The following is a 15,763-nucleotide window of genomic DNA, read 5'->3' on the forward strand; positions in this document are numbered from 1 at the left end:
GCCCCACACAGTGACTCCCCCACCAGACCCCACAGCCCCCAGCACACCCCAAACCCACGGGCACCTCGTGGCGCTCCCGGGGCCGGGGCCTGGCTGGATCCGGAGCCGAGGCCGCGGCCCCCTGGCGCTGCTAACGAGGACTTTGCTCGTTAGCGCGGAGGGCGCAGGCGGGGGCAGCCGCGGGGGCCCCCCAGTGTGCAAAGTCCACCAACGGGTGCGATAAGGCCACGACCGAGGTGGCCCCAAGCAGCACATCGACCTCCCCGGGTCCCCTCCGACCCCGTCCCCTTTTCCCCACTGCTTTCCCATCCCCGGGGGGACTTCACGGAGCCCCAAAAACCCCAAAATGCTGTGGGACAGCACCAAAACCCCACACCGACACCTCGGTGTGTGCCACGGAGCCTGGCCGCATCTCCGGGGCGTTTTCCATCAATTTTGTCAACATTTTACAAATTTGCCCCGCTCTTTGCACAGGTGCCACGGGCGCAGCCGAAGCCACGCGAGCGGCTTTTGGAGAGGGTCAGGGGAGAAGAAAATTGGGAGGTGTGGGTTAAGCCTCGGAAATTGGGGCCGTCACGCCGCTTGCCCTCTATTCATGAAGCTCCGGCTCTTTCTGATGTAGGCAGGAAAACCCAAATCACCGCGCGGCATGAAAGGCACCCCGACGGCAACCCGGGCTGAAGCGAGCCGCGGGAAGGGCGCGGACGCTCGGAAAATGAGAGGTGGCGAGAAAAACAGATGTCATCCGCGGCTCGCTGCCCTGTAGGGTTAACCTCCTCCCTCCCTCCCCTCCCCTCCCCTTCTCCAAGCCTTTTGCTCTTCCCCTCCCCGCCCGCTGCTCCGATTCCCTGCCATTGGCTGCCGCTGTAGGTTTAGGCTAAAAAGCCTGTAATTAGGACCCCAGCTGACACAGATCCAGTTTCCTGGGCAGGCAGATTAAAAAAAAAAAAAAAAAAAGAAAAAAAAAAAAAGAGAAAAAAAAAATTAGTTTCCCTCGCTCGGCTTGGATGTTTTCCTTTCGCTTTGCGAAGTTTGCCCAGCCCAGGCTCCCTTCCCTCGCCTGCGTCGGAGCCGCTCGGGTGCTCGGGGCTGGACGGGACGGCGGAGCCCAGCGCGGTGGGGAAGGGGCAGGTAGGTGGGCAGGGGTCCCCCTGGGGTGGGGAAGGGGCAGGTGGGTGGGCGAGGGGGTCCCTCGGGGCGGTTCTTCCCCATTCGGGGGCTGAGGGAGCCGGGGCTGGAGGAGAAAACTGTCGGGACCGAGGGGAAATGGGACGATTTCCCCATCCGGGAATTGTTGCGCGGGGAAAGGCAAGGTGGGAGAGCCGGGAGAGGAGAGGGAGGGGGGTTTTGGGGCTGGTTCCTTTCCGGGAAAAACAAGCAGCGGGGAGCAGGGAGCTCCCTCTGCTTCTGAGGTCTTTGTCTTTGGGGAAAACGGCCCTGCAGAGCCCCCCGAGAGCAGGGGACGGTGGCGATGGAGCCACCAAGGCGCTGCCGTCCCCAGGCTGGAGCCCGCAGGTGCAGGGGGCTGGGGGCTCGCCCCGAGGAGCTGGGGGGGCACCGGGTCTGCCGGCACCGAACCCACTGAGGGTCCCCACGGGGGGTTTTGATGTCCTCTGCTCTGGCTTGGAGGGAGCGGGGTGGTTTGGGGCTGGCCGTGGAGCTTTCTGCTGGTGGATGAAACCCACCTGGGGCAGGGAGCGCGGTGCCGGGCTCGGGTCGTCCCCGCGGCCACAGGAGCGAGAGCATTGCAGCGGGTTAATGGGTTACCCACTGCTCCCTGCCGAGCTAGGACGGGGAAAAAAAATCCCTGAGAACCCCCCTGCAGCAGCAGCACTTCCCCCTGCAAGCAAACAAGCCACACACCGGGGGTCCCCTCCGGTCACTTGGGTGGCACGGTGCCGCGTGGCGGGGCAGGAGAGGTCCCTGGGATCTGTGCCACAGCACCCGGGCTGCGCGCTGTCCCCGTCCCTCCTCGCTGCCATCCTTGGGGACGGCTGTGCCAGGCACCCAGGCACCGATCCTGCTCCTGCCATCGCGGGGGGGATTTGGGGGCCAGGTTGGGGCAGGCTGGCTTTGGTTGCTCTGCAGGACGAGCTGCTCCGGCTCGCCTGGCCAGAGCTCAGCTTATCTCAGCCCGAACGCATCTCTGCAGCTCCATCGCCACGCACCTCCGCTGCAGCTGTGTTGACGGGAGCAGAAGCACAAACAGGTTATGGTGGGGGTGAGGCGTACCGAGCCGTGCCAGGGTGTTTTTGGGCGCTTGAAAGGGGATCCGGCCTTTATTTTTTTTATTATTTTTTTTTTGGCGATGGCCAGCAGACGCTTTTCCTCGGGGCTGGGGAGCCGGGGAGTGTTTGGTGGAAAATAGGACGGAGGTGGCTGAAAGCGGGTCGGGGAAAAGGGAGCAGTGCTTCAGAAAAAACGAGGGCTGTGGCAGGGATGCAGAGCAGCCCCTGGCCGGGCAGGGAAGCGGGAGGCCGAGCTGAATGCGAATGGGCCGGGGTGGCTGCGCCGCACGGTAACGCTGCGACCTTGGCAGGAGAGGGCTGGCAGCCCACACGTGCTCCCATGGCCAGCCAGAGACTGGGGCTGCTCCCAAAGGGGATTAAAATTCCCGTGGGTTTCAGCCTCTTTTAGCCAGGGAGCTGCAAGTGCTTCCCAAAGAGAACAGAAATGGACTTGGAGCAGGACAGGGAGCGCTGCGGGGCCACCGAGCCAGGCGGTGCCGGCACCAAAAGGCACCGAGCAGGCAGGGGAGCATGGCAAGGACAGCGCCCATCCTTTAGAGCGGGTGCAGGCTGGAGGAACTCCTGGGGCAGGACCAGAGGCTTTTGAAGCCCATGGAAGCTCCGCGGGGCGGCTCTCAGCCCGTCCGACTGGTCCCTCGCGTGGCCCTGCTGGGGGGACGCGCCGTGCCGGCGGGGAGGAGCAGGTCCCCAACGCGCCCTCCTGCCACCTCCCCTGACGCCAGGGCTGGTGGCCCCGCCGGGAGCATCCCGCATCCTTCCACGGGCCGGCAGGGCAGGGCGATAGCAGGACTGCCCGCCGGCGGCGAGGAAGGAAGAGGGGATGGGAGCAGAGCAGAGGAGCCGGACCTGTCGGGGCTGCCTGGCTCCTTAGCATGGGAGGCGCGCAGCACTGTCACCGTCTGGGGCTAATTACAGGGACTCGTTCGCAGCCCAGACGGCTGCCAGCTGGCGTAATCACATCAAACCGGGCTGGGCTGGGCTCCCCCAGCACGGCCCCATTGATTCACGGCCCTGCCCGCTCCGTTCTCCCCAGCCTTACCCCGCTGCCAGCCCCGGGACGGGGAGCCCCGTGCGCCCTGCTGCGGGGCCGCCAGCCCTGCTGCCTCCACGGGGCATCAAAGGGGGCCGGTGACAACAAAGCCCCAGGAGATTAGACAAAGGCAGCTTGGAGTCTTAATGACCCAAGCAAAGCCTGAGACGGCCATCCACGTCCCGTGGGGAGAGCAGGGGTGTGTTGCCAACAGGGACCAAGCAGCAGCAGATCCAGGACGCTGGATCCACGGTTGTCCTTAGCCAGCACCCCAGGGACGGGGGCCATCCCCCATCGCAGCTCTAGAGACAAGGTTGTTCCCTGATCCACCACCAGCAGCCCTCGTAGAGAGGTCCTCACCAAGGCAGGGCTCTCTTTGGGCTGTAAATACGCAGAATTGGCTCAGACACCGTCTTCCCCCTCGGTGCAGCCCGTCTGTTCCATCCCGCCGGCTGATCTGCCGCGTTAATCATTGAGCCGTGCACCAAGGCAACCTGAGCTGCCCGGGCTGATCCCGCCAGCTCCCAGCTGGAGCCCGGAGCAGAAGCTCGGAGCCGGCCACCTTTGGGTGCCCTGGTGCCCTGAGCTGCTGCGTGGAGGAAGGCGCTGAGAGCTGGGGCTGAGCTGGGGCTGAGCTGGGGGTGTTGAAGCTGTTTTATGGGAGCAGCAGGGATGGGGTCGCTGCTTCTGTCCTGGAGCACCCAGCAGGGACATGCCACCTCGCTGCGGAGGGACGAGCTGGGTTTTGTGGCACGAGGAGACCTGGAGCCACCTGCCAGCACGTGGCCGCGTGGCTTGAGGGTCACCAAACCACAGCTCCAGCTCATGGAAAGCAGGTCCCAGGGCAGGTCCCAGCTCCTGCTGGGTGCCCGAGCGGGGTGGCGATGGCACGGCTGGGGACTCGGGGTGCGGAGGGGCGCAGCGTGGCCCCATCCCTCCCACCTCCCCGCCTCGCAGGACGCCCGGCAGAGCGTGCAGGGAGCCACGGCCTCGGCGCCTCGCTTGGTTTTGGAAAGCCGAGGCAGGAAGGAAGCGAGCGGTGACAAGTGGCGCGTGGGGAGGAGGGGACGGATGGGGACGGCCGGGTTTCCACCCCGGACCCATTAACCAGGCAGGCGGTGACGGCTGGGCGAGCCGGCTGCCCGGGCAGGAACAGCAGCTCGGGGCAGAACAATAGCAGCCCAGGGGGAATAAATTATTTTCCACTGAATTGGGCTAGACCTCGGCCTCCTCCCACTGCTCCGCTCGGGGACAGGCCACTAAAGCAGGGATCGGCCGTGGGATCAGCACAGGGCTGGGGGCAGCCAGGGAAAATCTCCTGCTGTGGGTGAGCAAACAGCCAGCGGGGCTTCCCGAAACCTCTTCCAGGCTGAGCACAAACACCCAAAGTCTCCCCCTGTGCAGCTTCACCCCAACACCGTCCTTTCTCCGGTGCCTCCCGCTCAGCAGGCAAAGCCCCAGAGCAGTGAGCACCTCGGTGTGGGTTTGTTTCTCACCCTTGCCAAGAAGGGAACGACCCCCCCAAAGCCCTTGCACCTCTGTGGACATTCAGCAAAGGGTCTCAAGGTCCCTTTGATGACCCCTCCTGGGGTCAGCCAGCCCCCTTCTCCCCGCCGTGCCGCGGCTCTCCCCCAGCTCCTCTCCTCTCTCCCCGCAGCTCATGTCCCTGCCGAGCCCTGCATGGCCCCAGCCGGACGAGCCCCCCCCCTGCAGCACCGCCACCGGCCTCCCCCCAGCCTCGTCCGACAGCGACTCCGGCTGTGCCCTGGAAGAGTACCTGGAGCCCCCCGCAGACCCCGCACCCTCCAAGGTGGGCAGCACCTGGCCCTTGTGGGGCTCCCTTTGCTCCCGCTCTGCCCCAAAGGGCTCGGATGTGCCTTTACCTCGAGCAAAGCTGCTTCATCCCCCTGATCATCCCCCCGTTTGTGTCCCCGTGCAGTGTCCCCAGGTCCCCGCGTGCTTCGAGAGCCGCTCGCTGGATCCTGCCTCTCCCGCTGACCGGAGCCGGCTCCGCGTCAAAGCCCTCCTGCAGCAGCTGCCCCCTCAGGACTGCGATGTAAGAGACGGATTTATTCGCTGCTGCCCTCCCCGGCGTTTTATTTCCTCGCTGTCCCTCACCTCTTTTACCCCGTGCAGGAGCGGTACTGCCCCGGCCTCGCCGAGGAGGAGAGGAAGCAGCTCCGAGCCTTCAGCGCCCGCCGCAGACGGGAGGCGCTGGGGCAGGGGCAGGAATGTCCCGTGCCGGGTCCCTGCCACGGCTGTCCCTGCAAGGAGGTGAGGTGTCCTCCCCCGAGGGGCCGCACGCCACCAAACCGTCCCCCAAAAAGCAATCCTGACCCCGAGTCCCCCCTCTCCCCCTCTCCGTGCCTTGCAGTGCGGCCGGAGGCTGAACAAAGGCGACCCCGGGATTTCGGCGTCCCGGCTGGGAGACCACTTCTGGCACCCGTCCTGCTTCTCCTGCCACTTCTGCCGCCAGCCCCTGGTGGATCTCATCTACTTCCAGCAGGACGGGAGGATCTACTGCGGCCGGCACCACGCCGAGCTCTTCCGACCCCGCTGCGCCTCCTGCGACCAGGTGGGTGCCGGCGGGGAGGAAGCTTTTAGTTCTTTTTTAATTTATTTTTATTTTTTTTTTAATTTTTGCCATCATTCAGTGCTCCGTGCTTGGCCGGGAGCTGCAGGGCAGGAGGAAGGATTCCTTCCCGAGCCCTGCGCGGAGCCCCACGCCTGCCCCGAAGTCCTTTGGCCCCAAAAAGCAGGCAGTGGGTGGCGGGTTTTGTGTCCGGCTGCGTACAGGATCGGGTTTTTGTCCCCCTGCAGCTGATTTTCATGGAGGAGTGCATCGAGGCGGAGGGCCGGCGCTGGCACCCGGAGCATTTCTGCTGCCTGGAGTGCGAGGCGCCGCTGCGCGGGCAGCGCTATGTGATGAGGAGCGGGCGGCCCTGCTGCCGCGGCTGCTTCGAGAGCCTCTTCGCCGAGCCCTGCCAGGCCTGCGGGGACCCCATCGGTACGAGCAGGGTGGGGTTGATGGATTTTTTTTTGAGGGGGGGAGGTGGCGGCGGGGAGAGCCCCTCGCTCACCCCGCGGCCACCCCTCAGATGTGGACAGCGAGGAGGCCACGCACCAGGGGCTCCACTGGCACGCCCGAGCCCCCTGCTTCTGCTGCAGCCTGTGCCGAAAACCGCTGCGGGGGCAGCCCCTCACCGCTCGCCACGGGCGCCTCTTCTGCTCCGAGAGCTGCAGCCTGGGGCTGGACGCGGCCTCCAGCGCCTCCGACTCCTCCGACTCGGCCTTCGTCTCGGCCCCGTCCCCCGACTCGACGCCCCTCTCCCGAGCCGGCCACGCAGCCAGGCCCGCGCCGGGGAGCGCCGCGAGTGGGAGAGAGTGGAAAGGAGCGGAAGGCGGCGGTAGGGATCCGAGCGCGGCGTTTTCGGGGCGGTGGGAGGGAGGTGGAAGCAAAGCCAGGCTCTGCTCGGCTGCTGCAGCACCCTGGGGTGCTTTGGGGGCGCGTGGTGTGAGCGCTGCACCGATCGGGGCCGCAGCAGCAGTGGGAGCTGCGGGTGGGTTGCAGCAGCCTTGTCTTGCACCCCGAGCGGCCCTCGCTGCTGAACCAGGGTGGGCTCAGCTCCCTCCTTCCTCACCCTTCCTTGATTTTCCTTCTTGCAGAGATGTCTCCAGACCAGGCCTCCCTGCATCCTGCCTTCAGGAGCCTCGAGGACCACGAAGCAGCCACGGAGAGGAGCCGGGACGCGGCGCATGCGGGGACGCAGGGGTCGGGGGGCAGCCCCCAGCCCGGCACAGAGGGGCCCAAGGGGCTCGGAGCCTCAGGCCCTCCAATTTTGGGGGATCCTGGTGCCCGAACACCAGCGGGGGATGGAAACCCAGCCCTCCCAGCGGGGCTGTCCCCTGCCCTACACAGCCCACGGCCGGAGGACACCGACCTGCAGGACATCACGGAAGAGGACGACTCCTGGTGCCCCACCTGCTCCTCATCTTCGGACTCAGACTCGGAAGAGGAAGGCTTCTTCTTCGGGAAGCCCATTCCCAAACCCGGGATGAGCTCCCTGGGCAGGGAGCCCCCGGAGAGGGCCAGGGGCAGGACGGCGAAGCCGCGGGGCAGCAGCAAGCACTGCAGCGTGTCCTAGGGCCCCCGCGCCTCGCCGGGGGAAGCACTTTGCACGGTATTTAAGCAGCAGGACAGCAGCTGGAGGAAGGGGAGGGGGGGTCCTCGTCCCCCTTGCCGTGGTCTCCGTGCATTCCAAGCGCGTTTTGGACACGGCCCAAGGCCGGTGGGGAGAAGCCGCCGGGATCCTTTCACCGGTAGCCGCAGGCGAAGCACAGCCTGCCCTTCCTGCCGGCCTCTCCCGCAATTAGGAACAGGTAAAGCGAGTAGGGAGCAGGGAGGCAGCAGCCCGCACCGGGGCGCGCTCGCCAGCTCCCGTCCCAGCCAAGCTGGCAGCCTCGGAGAGCAGCAACGCAGCAGGGAGGGCGGCCGGGGGCTTAGGACGAGGGCAGGGGCTTCTGCCTGACTCGGACTGGAGGGATTTATTTGGCCCCCGGGGTCAGATCCAGACGCCGGGTGGGGGTCTCTCACCCGCAGGGACTCTTTGGAGGGGCGCTGATGCTGTCCCGTAGGGTGCTGCCACCACGGGGAGGGGACGGTGCTCCAATAAAGCTCAGCTGAGACCTGAACGCAGGAGAGCCGACGGTGCCTGGCCTGATTCCCTTCCCACCCCAGGTTTTGCCGTGCTGCTGGAGAACCACGGACCCCAGGAGAGGGTCCCCAGGGTGGGGTCAGGCTGGGGGGGCCACCACAAATCCCTGCACGCTGAGCCCGGCAGAGCAGGAGCAGAACAACGGCGGTGCGAGGATCAAAGCTCAGTTATTTTTTATTTTTTATTTTTTTAAAAAAAGACCAAAACCCTGGGTTTAACGGAGCAGCACAACACCACAAGAAGAGAACAAGGAGCTCTGAGAAGGGGGGAGCCCTCCCGTCCTCCTCTGCCCCAGCTGCTCTCCCTCCCGCCACCCTTCAGTAAAACCCTCTTTTCTTGAAAATTCAGCTCGGGGTGGGGACAACCTGCCCACGACCCCGTTCCCTGCCTGCAAACCCCAATTTCTGGCCACCCCCTGACCTCCACACCCCCCCTTTCCACCTCCAGGAGGGACGGAGGGACCTCACCGACCCCGACACGGGGGGCTCCACACATTCTACCCCCCGTTTAGGGGCTGGGGGTGCCGGAGTCGTAGCTGTTGATGAAATCCTCCAGCTCCTGGAGGTGGTGGGTGCGCACCTGGCGCAGGTTGGCCCTCAGCGCCAGCCCCAGCGCCGCCTCCATGGAGGGCTCCTTCTGCAGCAGCATCGTGGCCACCACGGCGATGGTCAGGCTGAACTGCTGGTACGACTGCAGGGAGAGGCAAAAGGGGCAGCAGGGGGCACCCCAAAACCTCTCCCTAAGCTGCACGAAGCCCTCTCGGGGAGTTTCTTTCCCCCCCCCGGGGGTGACAGCCCCTTCCCACAGCACCCGGGGCTGCCCTGTGGTTTGCCCAGCACCCGGTGTCACCTCATTCCCCGTGGATTTTGAACCTCGGGGGTGTCCCCATCTCCTCGGCTAACCCCAAACCCCGCGTGTGCCCGCCAGGACTCACCAGCTCGATCTCCTCTTTCCTGGCAAGGACAGCGGCGGAGCGCAGGTCTGTGCTGGCCGGGGAGGGCGCGGGGAGCGTGGAGCAGAGCGAGGGCTGGCAGCCTGCAGCCTGCGCAGGGGAAAAGCCAGGGAAGGTCGCATGCTTTGAAAGGGAAAAGGAGAGGGCAACAGAACAGGAGCGGGGTTGGGGCCGAATTGGGGCTGCTGGGGACCGGCCACCCTGTGGGGACACCCCTGGCACCTCGCCACCCCCTTCCCTCCCAGCACAGCACTGGCAGCAGCGCCTCTGAGACCCGAGGGCCCCCTCCAGCTGATTTCTCTTCCCCATTAGGCAGTAATTAAGCCACTCTGCCACACTCATTTGCTCCGTTAAAGCTCCAGTCCTGGGGTCGGTCACGCTCCAGCACACTCCCAATCCCCGAGTTATTTTTTTGGCCCGTCTCCAAACCGTCTCCGATTTATCGGTGTCTCCTGCACGGCCGACAGCGGGGCTGATACGGGCGCTGCACCCAGACAAAGCGGCGCTTTAACCCCAGCACGTAATCCTGGGGCTGGCAAGGCCAGCGAGAAAATTCCCCCCGGGGCTCCTGGGTTAGCTCCGTGCTCCTGAGCCTCGCTGCGGGTGGTTCCCGGGGCCACGAGGGCACCGTTCCTGCACAGAAGGCAGGGCTGCGCACGTACCAGCTCCGTCCCATCCCCAGGAGGGTGTCCTGTCCTGGGTGATGCTGCTGGCTCGCTGCAGACGTTGGGGCTGGCCTGGCTGGGCTGCGCATCGGGCTCTGCATCAGCTCCCGGTGAGACCTGCGAGTTTTCAGAGGGATGAAGTCCACCAAGAAGCCATCGGGAGAGAAAGCACCCAGGGGAGGGAGGCAGCAGCTGTGCGAGAGCAGCGGGAGCCAAGGAAACGCTGCTGCCTTCAGGAAGGGAAAGCTCAGCAGGAGGAAACGCTGCAGAGCAGTGCAGCCATGGCCTGAAACCCATCCCACCACGGGAGGCTGCTGCCGTGCCCAGGAGAGCGGGCAGAGCCCTGCACGTACCTCCACACCCGGGCTCGCTGCGGCACCGGCCGTCTCCGCAGGCTCCTGAGGGGCTGAGGTGCTGTGGGGTGGGGACCCAGCACCCTCTGTGGCCTCGGGGATGCTTTGGCTGCACGGCTCTACCTGCACAAAGCGTTTTGGGTGCGCTTCAGAGTCCACCCAGGGCTGTCAGTACGGCCCAGGCAAATGGGAAAAGGTTTGTGGAGAGGACCCCAAAAATCCCACCTCCTCCACGGCACTGCAGCTGGGCAGAAAGAGGAGATGGATGCAGCAGCTCGTACCTGCTCCAAGTCCTTCTCCGTCCTGGTACAGGTGTTCTCTGGCAGGGCTGGCTCCGTTTCCGAAGCAGAGGGGCCCGGGCTCTGGCTGCCTGCAGCTTTCTGCCCGTCTTCTGGCTCAGCCTGGGGACAGGGAATGGCGTGAGGCAGGGACGTTCATCCCTCCTGGGGAGAAGAGCTGGGGAAGGGGACGGGCAGGGTGCTAAAATGCCAAGGAAAGCAGGGGCTTCGCAGCCCCAGAGAAGCCAGGAAAACATCCCACAGTCTGTCAGAGCCAGCGAGGCAGAAAGGGCTGGGTGAGAGAAGCGAGGTGTTACACGGGATGAAGGGATCCTCTGAGGGTGCAAGCATCCCCGTACTCGTACCAGCTCTGCTCCTGCTTCTGGCTCCTGCTTCACAGCCTGAGGATCAGTGGCTGGGCTCTTCTGCGGGGAGGCTGCTGGCTCAGAGGGCTCCGGCACCTCTCCGCTGGCTGCCGGCTGGCCCTGGGGGAAATCACCTTGCTCAGGGACACGGCAGCACCACGAGAGCCACGTGGCCGTGAAATATGAGCGTGCTGGAGGTAAAAACCCACCTCAGCCACCTTCTCCCCGCTCTGCACGCCGTCCTTGCCGGCACTAGCTGGCTGGGGAGCAGCAAGGCTCTGCACATCTTCCTTGCCTCCTGGCTGGCTCTCCTGGGGGCAGGACTGGGAGGATTTGGAGGACGCCTGCTTCCCTGCGGAGCAAGAAGGGACAACGGGGCGGAATCCACCGAATCCTCACCCTTGGCAGGGAGATGCTGCTGGCTGCACGCACCGTGGCAGCGTCCTGGGCACCCCCAGGCAGGCACCACGGTGGCAGCACGAACCTTTGGGGAGCTGGGGAGGGGCCGGGCTGTAGTACACCACCGTCTCCTGCTGGACACGGCGAATGTAACGGCAGCGTCTGTGGCTCGGGCCACGAGGACGCCAGGGCGGGCAGCTTTCCTGGAAGGCCCCTTGCTCCCTGCAGGATTTAACACAGCCCCCGGGGGGGGGGGAATTTAGGCCGGCGGGGATCTCTGGTGCAACCTCCCACCCGGTCCCGCAGCCTGCTGTGGGATCCGTCCCCTTCTCCAGCTCCTGCCCCCTGCCCTCGGTGCGGGCACCCACCATGAGAAGTCGGCCACGGGCTGCTCGTTGCCGGGGAACTCCGACCAGTTGAAGGAATCCGGGGCAAACAGCGGCTGCACCTGTGGGGAGAGGCAGATTTAGGCACAGATCCCGGGGCGGGGATCCACGCCTGGCACAGCCACGGCCCCACCAACCCTCCCCTGCCCGCCTCCCCTCACCCCCTCACCGGGTACGAGTCCTCGGTGAAGTTTTCCTCCTGTCTTTGGTGCTCCTCTCTGTAGTCCCAAGGGGGTGGCGGACGGGGACAGTCCTGGGGTCCCCATCTCCTGTCCCCCTCCATCCTATAGAAGTCGGCGGGGCCGGGGAAAGGCCAGGGCTGCCAGGGACCGGGCTGCCAAGGCAAAGCATTGCTGGTGAGGACCTGGGGCAGCTCACTTCAGGCAGCCGTGTAGCCGTGAGCTTTCCAGCAGGAGTTTTGGTTTTCCTCCAGTTCCCCCTTCCCGCCGTGGCCCCAAGCTCTCTTTCTCGTGCTCCCCCAATTTGGTCACCCCCAATTTGTAGGGGAACCCTGTCCCGTCCTGCTTGGCCGGGGAGGAGATAGGTTGGTTTGAATCTCTGGGTTGGAGGGCGAGATGCTCCGAGTCTTTCAGGGTTTCAACAGGGTTAAACTTTGCCTGATAATTTGCTGAGGAAATATTAGATGCTGGGCAAAAGCACACACGGTCCAAATAAAGGAAAAATAAATAAATATAGGGGTTGAGGGGTAGAGAGAGACACCACCAGCTGTGGATCCCCTATCGACTTGGCTTCCTCAAGCTCTCAGGTGGTGGGCGCACACCCACTTTCGTGTCAGGGTTTTTAAAGCTCAGCCCCCACCTCTTTGGGCAGGTTCAGGTGTCCTACGTGGCCCTTTCCCGGGCATGCATGGGTCATATGGGGAAATGCTCCAGAAATGAGTCTGGGGTAGCTCTTGGGGTCTGGGAGAGACGCTGCCCTGCCTCCCCTGTGCCCCTATCAGGGCAGATGGTTACGACCTAACGAAAGCTGCGCTGAGGTTGCCTGGGGAGAGCTGCACCCCACAAACACCAAGAGCACCCCACAAACCCCAACAAACCCCCTTACCGGGTGCCTGTTGTGCCTGCCTCTCCAGGGCTGGTGCTCCCAGGACGGCTCGTACCAGTTGTCCCGGGGGCCGGCACCGTAGGGTCTGGGCTGCCACGGCCCCTGCTGCAGAGAGGACACAGAGAGCAGGATGAGACCCTCCCCAAACCAGAGGGATGCTGAGCCCGGAGCCCACCCAGCCGAGGTCCCAGCCCGTTCCCAGTCTTCCCAGTTCCCCCCGCAGGCCGTGGTGATGCTCCCTCAGCTCCTCAGCATCCCAAGGGCTGGAGCAGCGGGCAGCCACCCTCAGCACCCCAGAGAGGAGCCCCCCGGAGCCCCTCTGTTCCCACCACCACCACCACCTCCTACCTCCCAGGGAGCATCCTGGAACCCCCTCCTGTGGAACCTGTTGGAGAACATCTCTCTGGGACGTCGGCCTGGCCTCTGCCCCTGCAAGGAGAAGGCTCTCAGGAGGGTCAGCGGCGCTCAGCTGCGGAGGGAGAGCTTTTGGGGGAACGCGTCCCACGGGACGGACGTCACCATCGGCTTGGGGACAGCTTCCTGCTGGGGCGAGGCTGCTCCTCATCCCAGGAGGGGACGCGGGTCCCCCCCATGCCAGCAGTGCTCCCTGGCACCACACAGCTCCGCTCCCTGCTTGCCCTGCCCGGGCTCTGCCTGCTCGCGGCGAGGTTTCCATCACCCCGTGCCAAGCGCAGGGGTCAGGGCGCCCGGCGGCACCACCCCGCTATTGTTCCCTCAGGCTCACGGGTGCAGCCGGGCACTCTGCAGACTGGGAACAGCGTTTGAGGCTTCCCCCTCCCCAGCAGGCAGCAGTGGCTGCTCGGTGTTTATCCCACGGGACGCTGTCGGAGCGAGCAGGGGCCAGCTCTGACCCTACAGCAGCCGGCGTGACCCCAAGCAGCCGGCTCGCAGGGGACGCGGGCAGCCTCACGCCAGGAGTCACCGAAGGCTCAGACCCCAATCCCTCGATCCCAGGGAGCAAACGAGGAGAGGAGGGAGACAGAAATCAAGAAAACAACTCTTTTGTCCCCAGACTGAGGTTTTACCTGGCCCTAGAAGGGAGCTCACCACCTGGAAGCACAGCACCAGCGGGCAGCGGGGCCGGGACCCCCTGCTTGATCCCCCTGGGGGATCTCCGCAGCTCCCCTTGCTGAGCACGCAGCAGCTGGGTGCTGATTTTCCCCCAGGAAGCCTCCTTTGGCCCCCTCCTGACCATTTATTTCCTGGGAGGGGCCACACGCCAGCCTGATGCCCTGCAGGAGCTTCAGCTGTTTGCGGAGCGCTTCCCTCGGCTGCCGGTGCGAACAAACAGCCAGCAGCAGGGGGTGCTCAGCAGGACCAGCAGAGCCTCCCCCCCCCCCCCCCCCCAAAAAAAAATGTCCTGAGGACCACACAGCCCCCACATAACAGTCCTCAAACCGGCCTCTGGTAACCAGAGACGGGCAATTTCCTCGCTTTCCCTCCTCTCCCTCACCAAACACAGCACGGTTTGGTGCAAAACCTTCCAAATCGCCACGCCAGACCCCGCTGCAGCCCCCGTTCCTGCCCCATCCCCATCTCTGGGGGTCCTGCGGGGCTGCCGGGGGGCACAGAGCCACCACGAGACCCCCACATCCCCAGCGCCTGCCTCCACCTGGCTTGGTCAGGGCCACGCCGTCCCCAGGATGCCCCCAGCCTTGTGCCAGGGGGATTTGGGGGGAGCAGAGCAACCCCAGCAGCACGGCTGCTCCAGGACAGCCCGAGGAGGCGAAAGGGAAGGGCGAGAGGAGGCTCTGGGCCATCGCACCCACCTCTGAGGACACCGGGAGCAGCGAGAGGTTCGCTGAGAGCCGCTCGGGGACGCCGTGGCACCGGGGGACCGCTCATCTCCCGGCACCGCCGCTGGGTTTGGGGTCTGCTGGCAGCATGGCCAGCCCCCCACGCAGCACCAGGCAGCGATCCGAGGTTTTGCCAGGCACAAAGCAGCTCCGCCGGGGCGCCTACAGCCTCTCCTCAGCCCTCTCTGGCTGCATTTCCACCGGGAGTGGCGTCCCCGAGGTTGTTAGCGCCGGGCAGATGTGTCCGTGCTAGGCGCAGGCACCTGGGCCAGGCGCGGGCCGACGCATGGTTTTCCCGATGCTTAATGACCATCTGCTTCGTCTCCGCTCTGCCCGCAGCCGTGGCTCCGGCTGGGGGCTGGGAATGTGTTGATAACGAGCTGGTCCAAACTGGTCTGCCCAGCCATGCGAACTCCGAGCGTAAAGCCGACTTTGTGACCTTGTAGGAGGAGATACGGGGGAGTAGGGAGACTCGGAGAGAGCCGGCCGAGCCAAACGTTAGGGGAGGAGGAGATAAATGGGAAAGCCTCAAGCTTGAAGCAGAGCAAAATCCTTCAGGGATGCCAAACGAGCAGGGATGGGGCAGCTCGTGGCCCGTCGGAGCCGGCTGCCTCTCAGCGCTGCTCCCACCGGGCAGATAACGCACAGCTGGTCGGTTAATTATAGTCTCTAATAGCTATAAATCAATTAACTAACTGGGTGGATTAATTAGCTCTCGGGGGTTTGGGAAAAAGACTACAGCAGCGTGGACAAATTGTGGGCAGCACATCACCCTCGGGAGGGGGAACGGCAGCTCCTCGGCTGGTGCACGTCTCCCCACCAGAGCCAGGTCCTCCTCCTGGTGACCCAGGTGTCCCCGAAGAGGAGGATAAATAAATAGCTCCCGGGACTCACGGGGTGGTGATCCCTTGGAAGAGGAGGCTGCCTCAGCCAGGATGAGCACCACAAAATTTGGCTCAGGATTCCTGTCGCTTGTCCGATCCCTTGCAGAGCTCCCAAGGCTTCTTCGTGGCCATTTTCCATCTTTCTCACTGAGCGACGTGGAAGGGGAGGACTGGGAAGACCGGAGCAGGGTCCAGCCGGGGCTCGATGCGCTCACCTCGTCCCAGTTTGGGCCGTGAATGTCCTGCCCCGCCGACAGTCATCAGTCACGGTGTTAGCGTAGCAGACACATAACCACAACGTGATTATATGAAGGTGCTTTATTCAGCGCTGGAAACCAGGGGCAGGTGCCCAAATCTGGCTTCAAATCCCATCACATCCTGACCGCAAATTTATATTCTTGGAGCTACATAAATTCATACATATTCATTTCGAGTTGCAGCATCAGCCTCAGTGACTCCTCCCTTGACTCCTCCCTACTTGCACATGCGCAGCACCATCTGGTGGTCTTCCTGGTGGTCTTCCTGATGAAGTAAAGAGTCTTCCTCTCGGTTGAACTCTTCACCTTTCTTCTCTGCGCGTGCTCTTTCCAACCCTCCATGTGTTT

General features: G+C 64.4%; 2 protein-coding genes across 7 annotated transcripts; one reads left to right on the top strand and one right to left on the bottom strand.

The window, feature by feature from the left end:
* The first annotated feature begins 827 nt into the window (after window positions 1-827).
* PRICKLE4 (prickle planar cell polarity protein 4) lies at window positions 828-7,971 on the top strand. The gene is made up of 8 exons (XM_084498153.1): window positions 828-1,131; window positions 4,937-5,089; window positions 5,228-5,335; window positions 5,416-5,553; window positions 5,654-5,854; window positions 6,100-6,286; window positions 6,378-6,686; window positions 6,946-7,971. The coding sequence occupies exons 2-8, from the start codon at window positions 4,940-4,942 to the stop codon at window positions 7,422-7,424; spliced, it is 1,572 nt and encodes a 523-aa protein (XP_084354279.1). The 5' UTR covers window positions 828-1,131; window positions 4,937-4,939; the 3' UTR covers window positions 7,425-7,971.
* A 171-nt stretch (window positions 7,972-8,142) lies between these two features.
* Window positions 8,143-14,833, bottom strand: LOC311423765 (uncharacterized protein). Of its 6 annotated transcripts, none has more exons than XM_084498158.1 (13): window positions 14,248-14,826; window positions 12,806-12,926; window positions 12,458-12,562; window positions 11,562-11,726; window positions 11,375-11,454; window positions 11,092-11,228; window positions 10,817-10,959; window positions 10,608-10,727; window positions 10,246-10,365; window positions 9,965-10,087; window positions 9,609-9,728; window positions 8,929-9,036; window positions 8,143-8,684 (listed from the first exon to the last, which is right to left on the bottom strand). In XM_084498158.1, the coding sequence occupies exons 2-13, from the start codon at window positions 12,854-12,856 to the stop codon at window positions 8,502-8,504; spliced, it is 1,455 nt and encodes a 484-aa protein (XP_084354284.1). In that variant the 5' UTR covers window positions 12,857-12,926; window positions 14,248-14,826; the 3' UTR covers window positions 8,143-8,501. The 6 variants fall into 6 exon arrangements, with proteins under 6 accessions (XP_084354284.1, XP_084354283.1, XP_084354280.1 ...); XM_084498157.1 differs by having other exon boundaries at window positions 12,806-12,940; XM_084498154.1 differs by having other exon boundaries at window positions 12,806-12,886; window positions 14,248-14,825.
* Between the last annotated feature and the right edge of the window lie 930 nt (window positions 14,834-15,763).

The sequence above is a fragment of the Aythya ferina genome (assembly GCF_964211825.1).
Source record: "Aythya ferina genome assembly, chromosome: 25".
Lineage (NCBI taxonomy): Eukaryota > Metazoa > Chordata > Aves > Anseriformes > Anatidae > Aythya > Aythya ferina.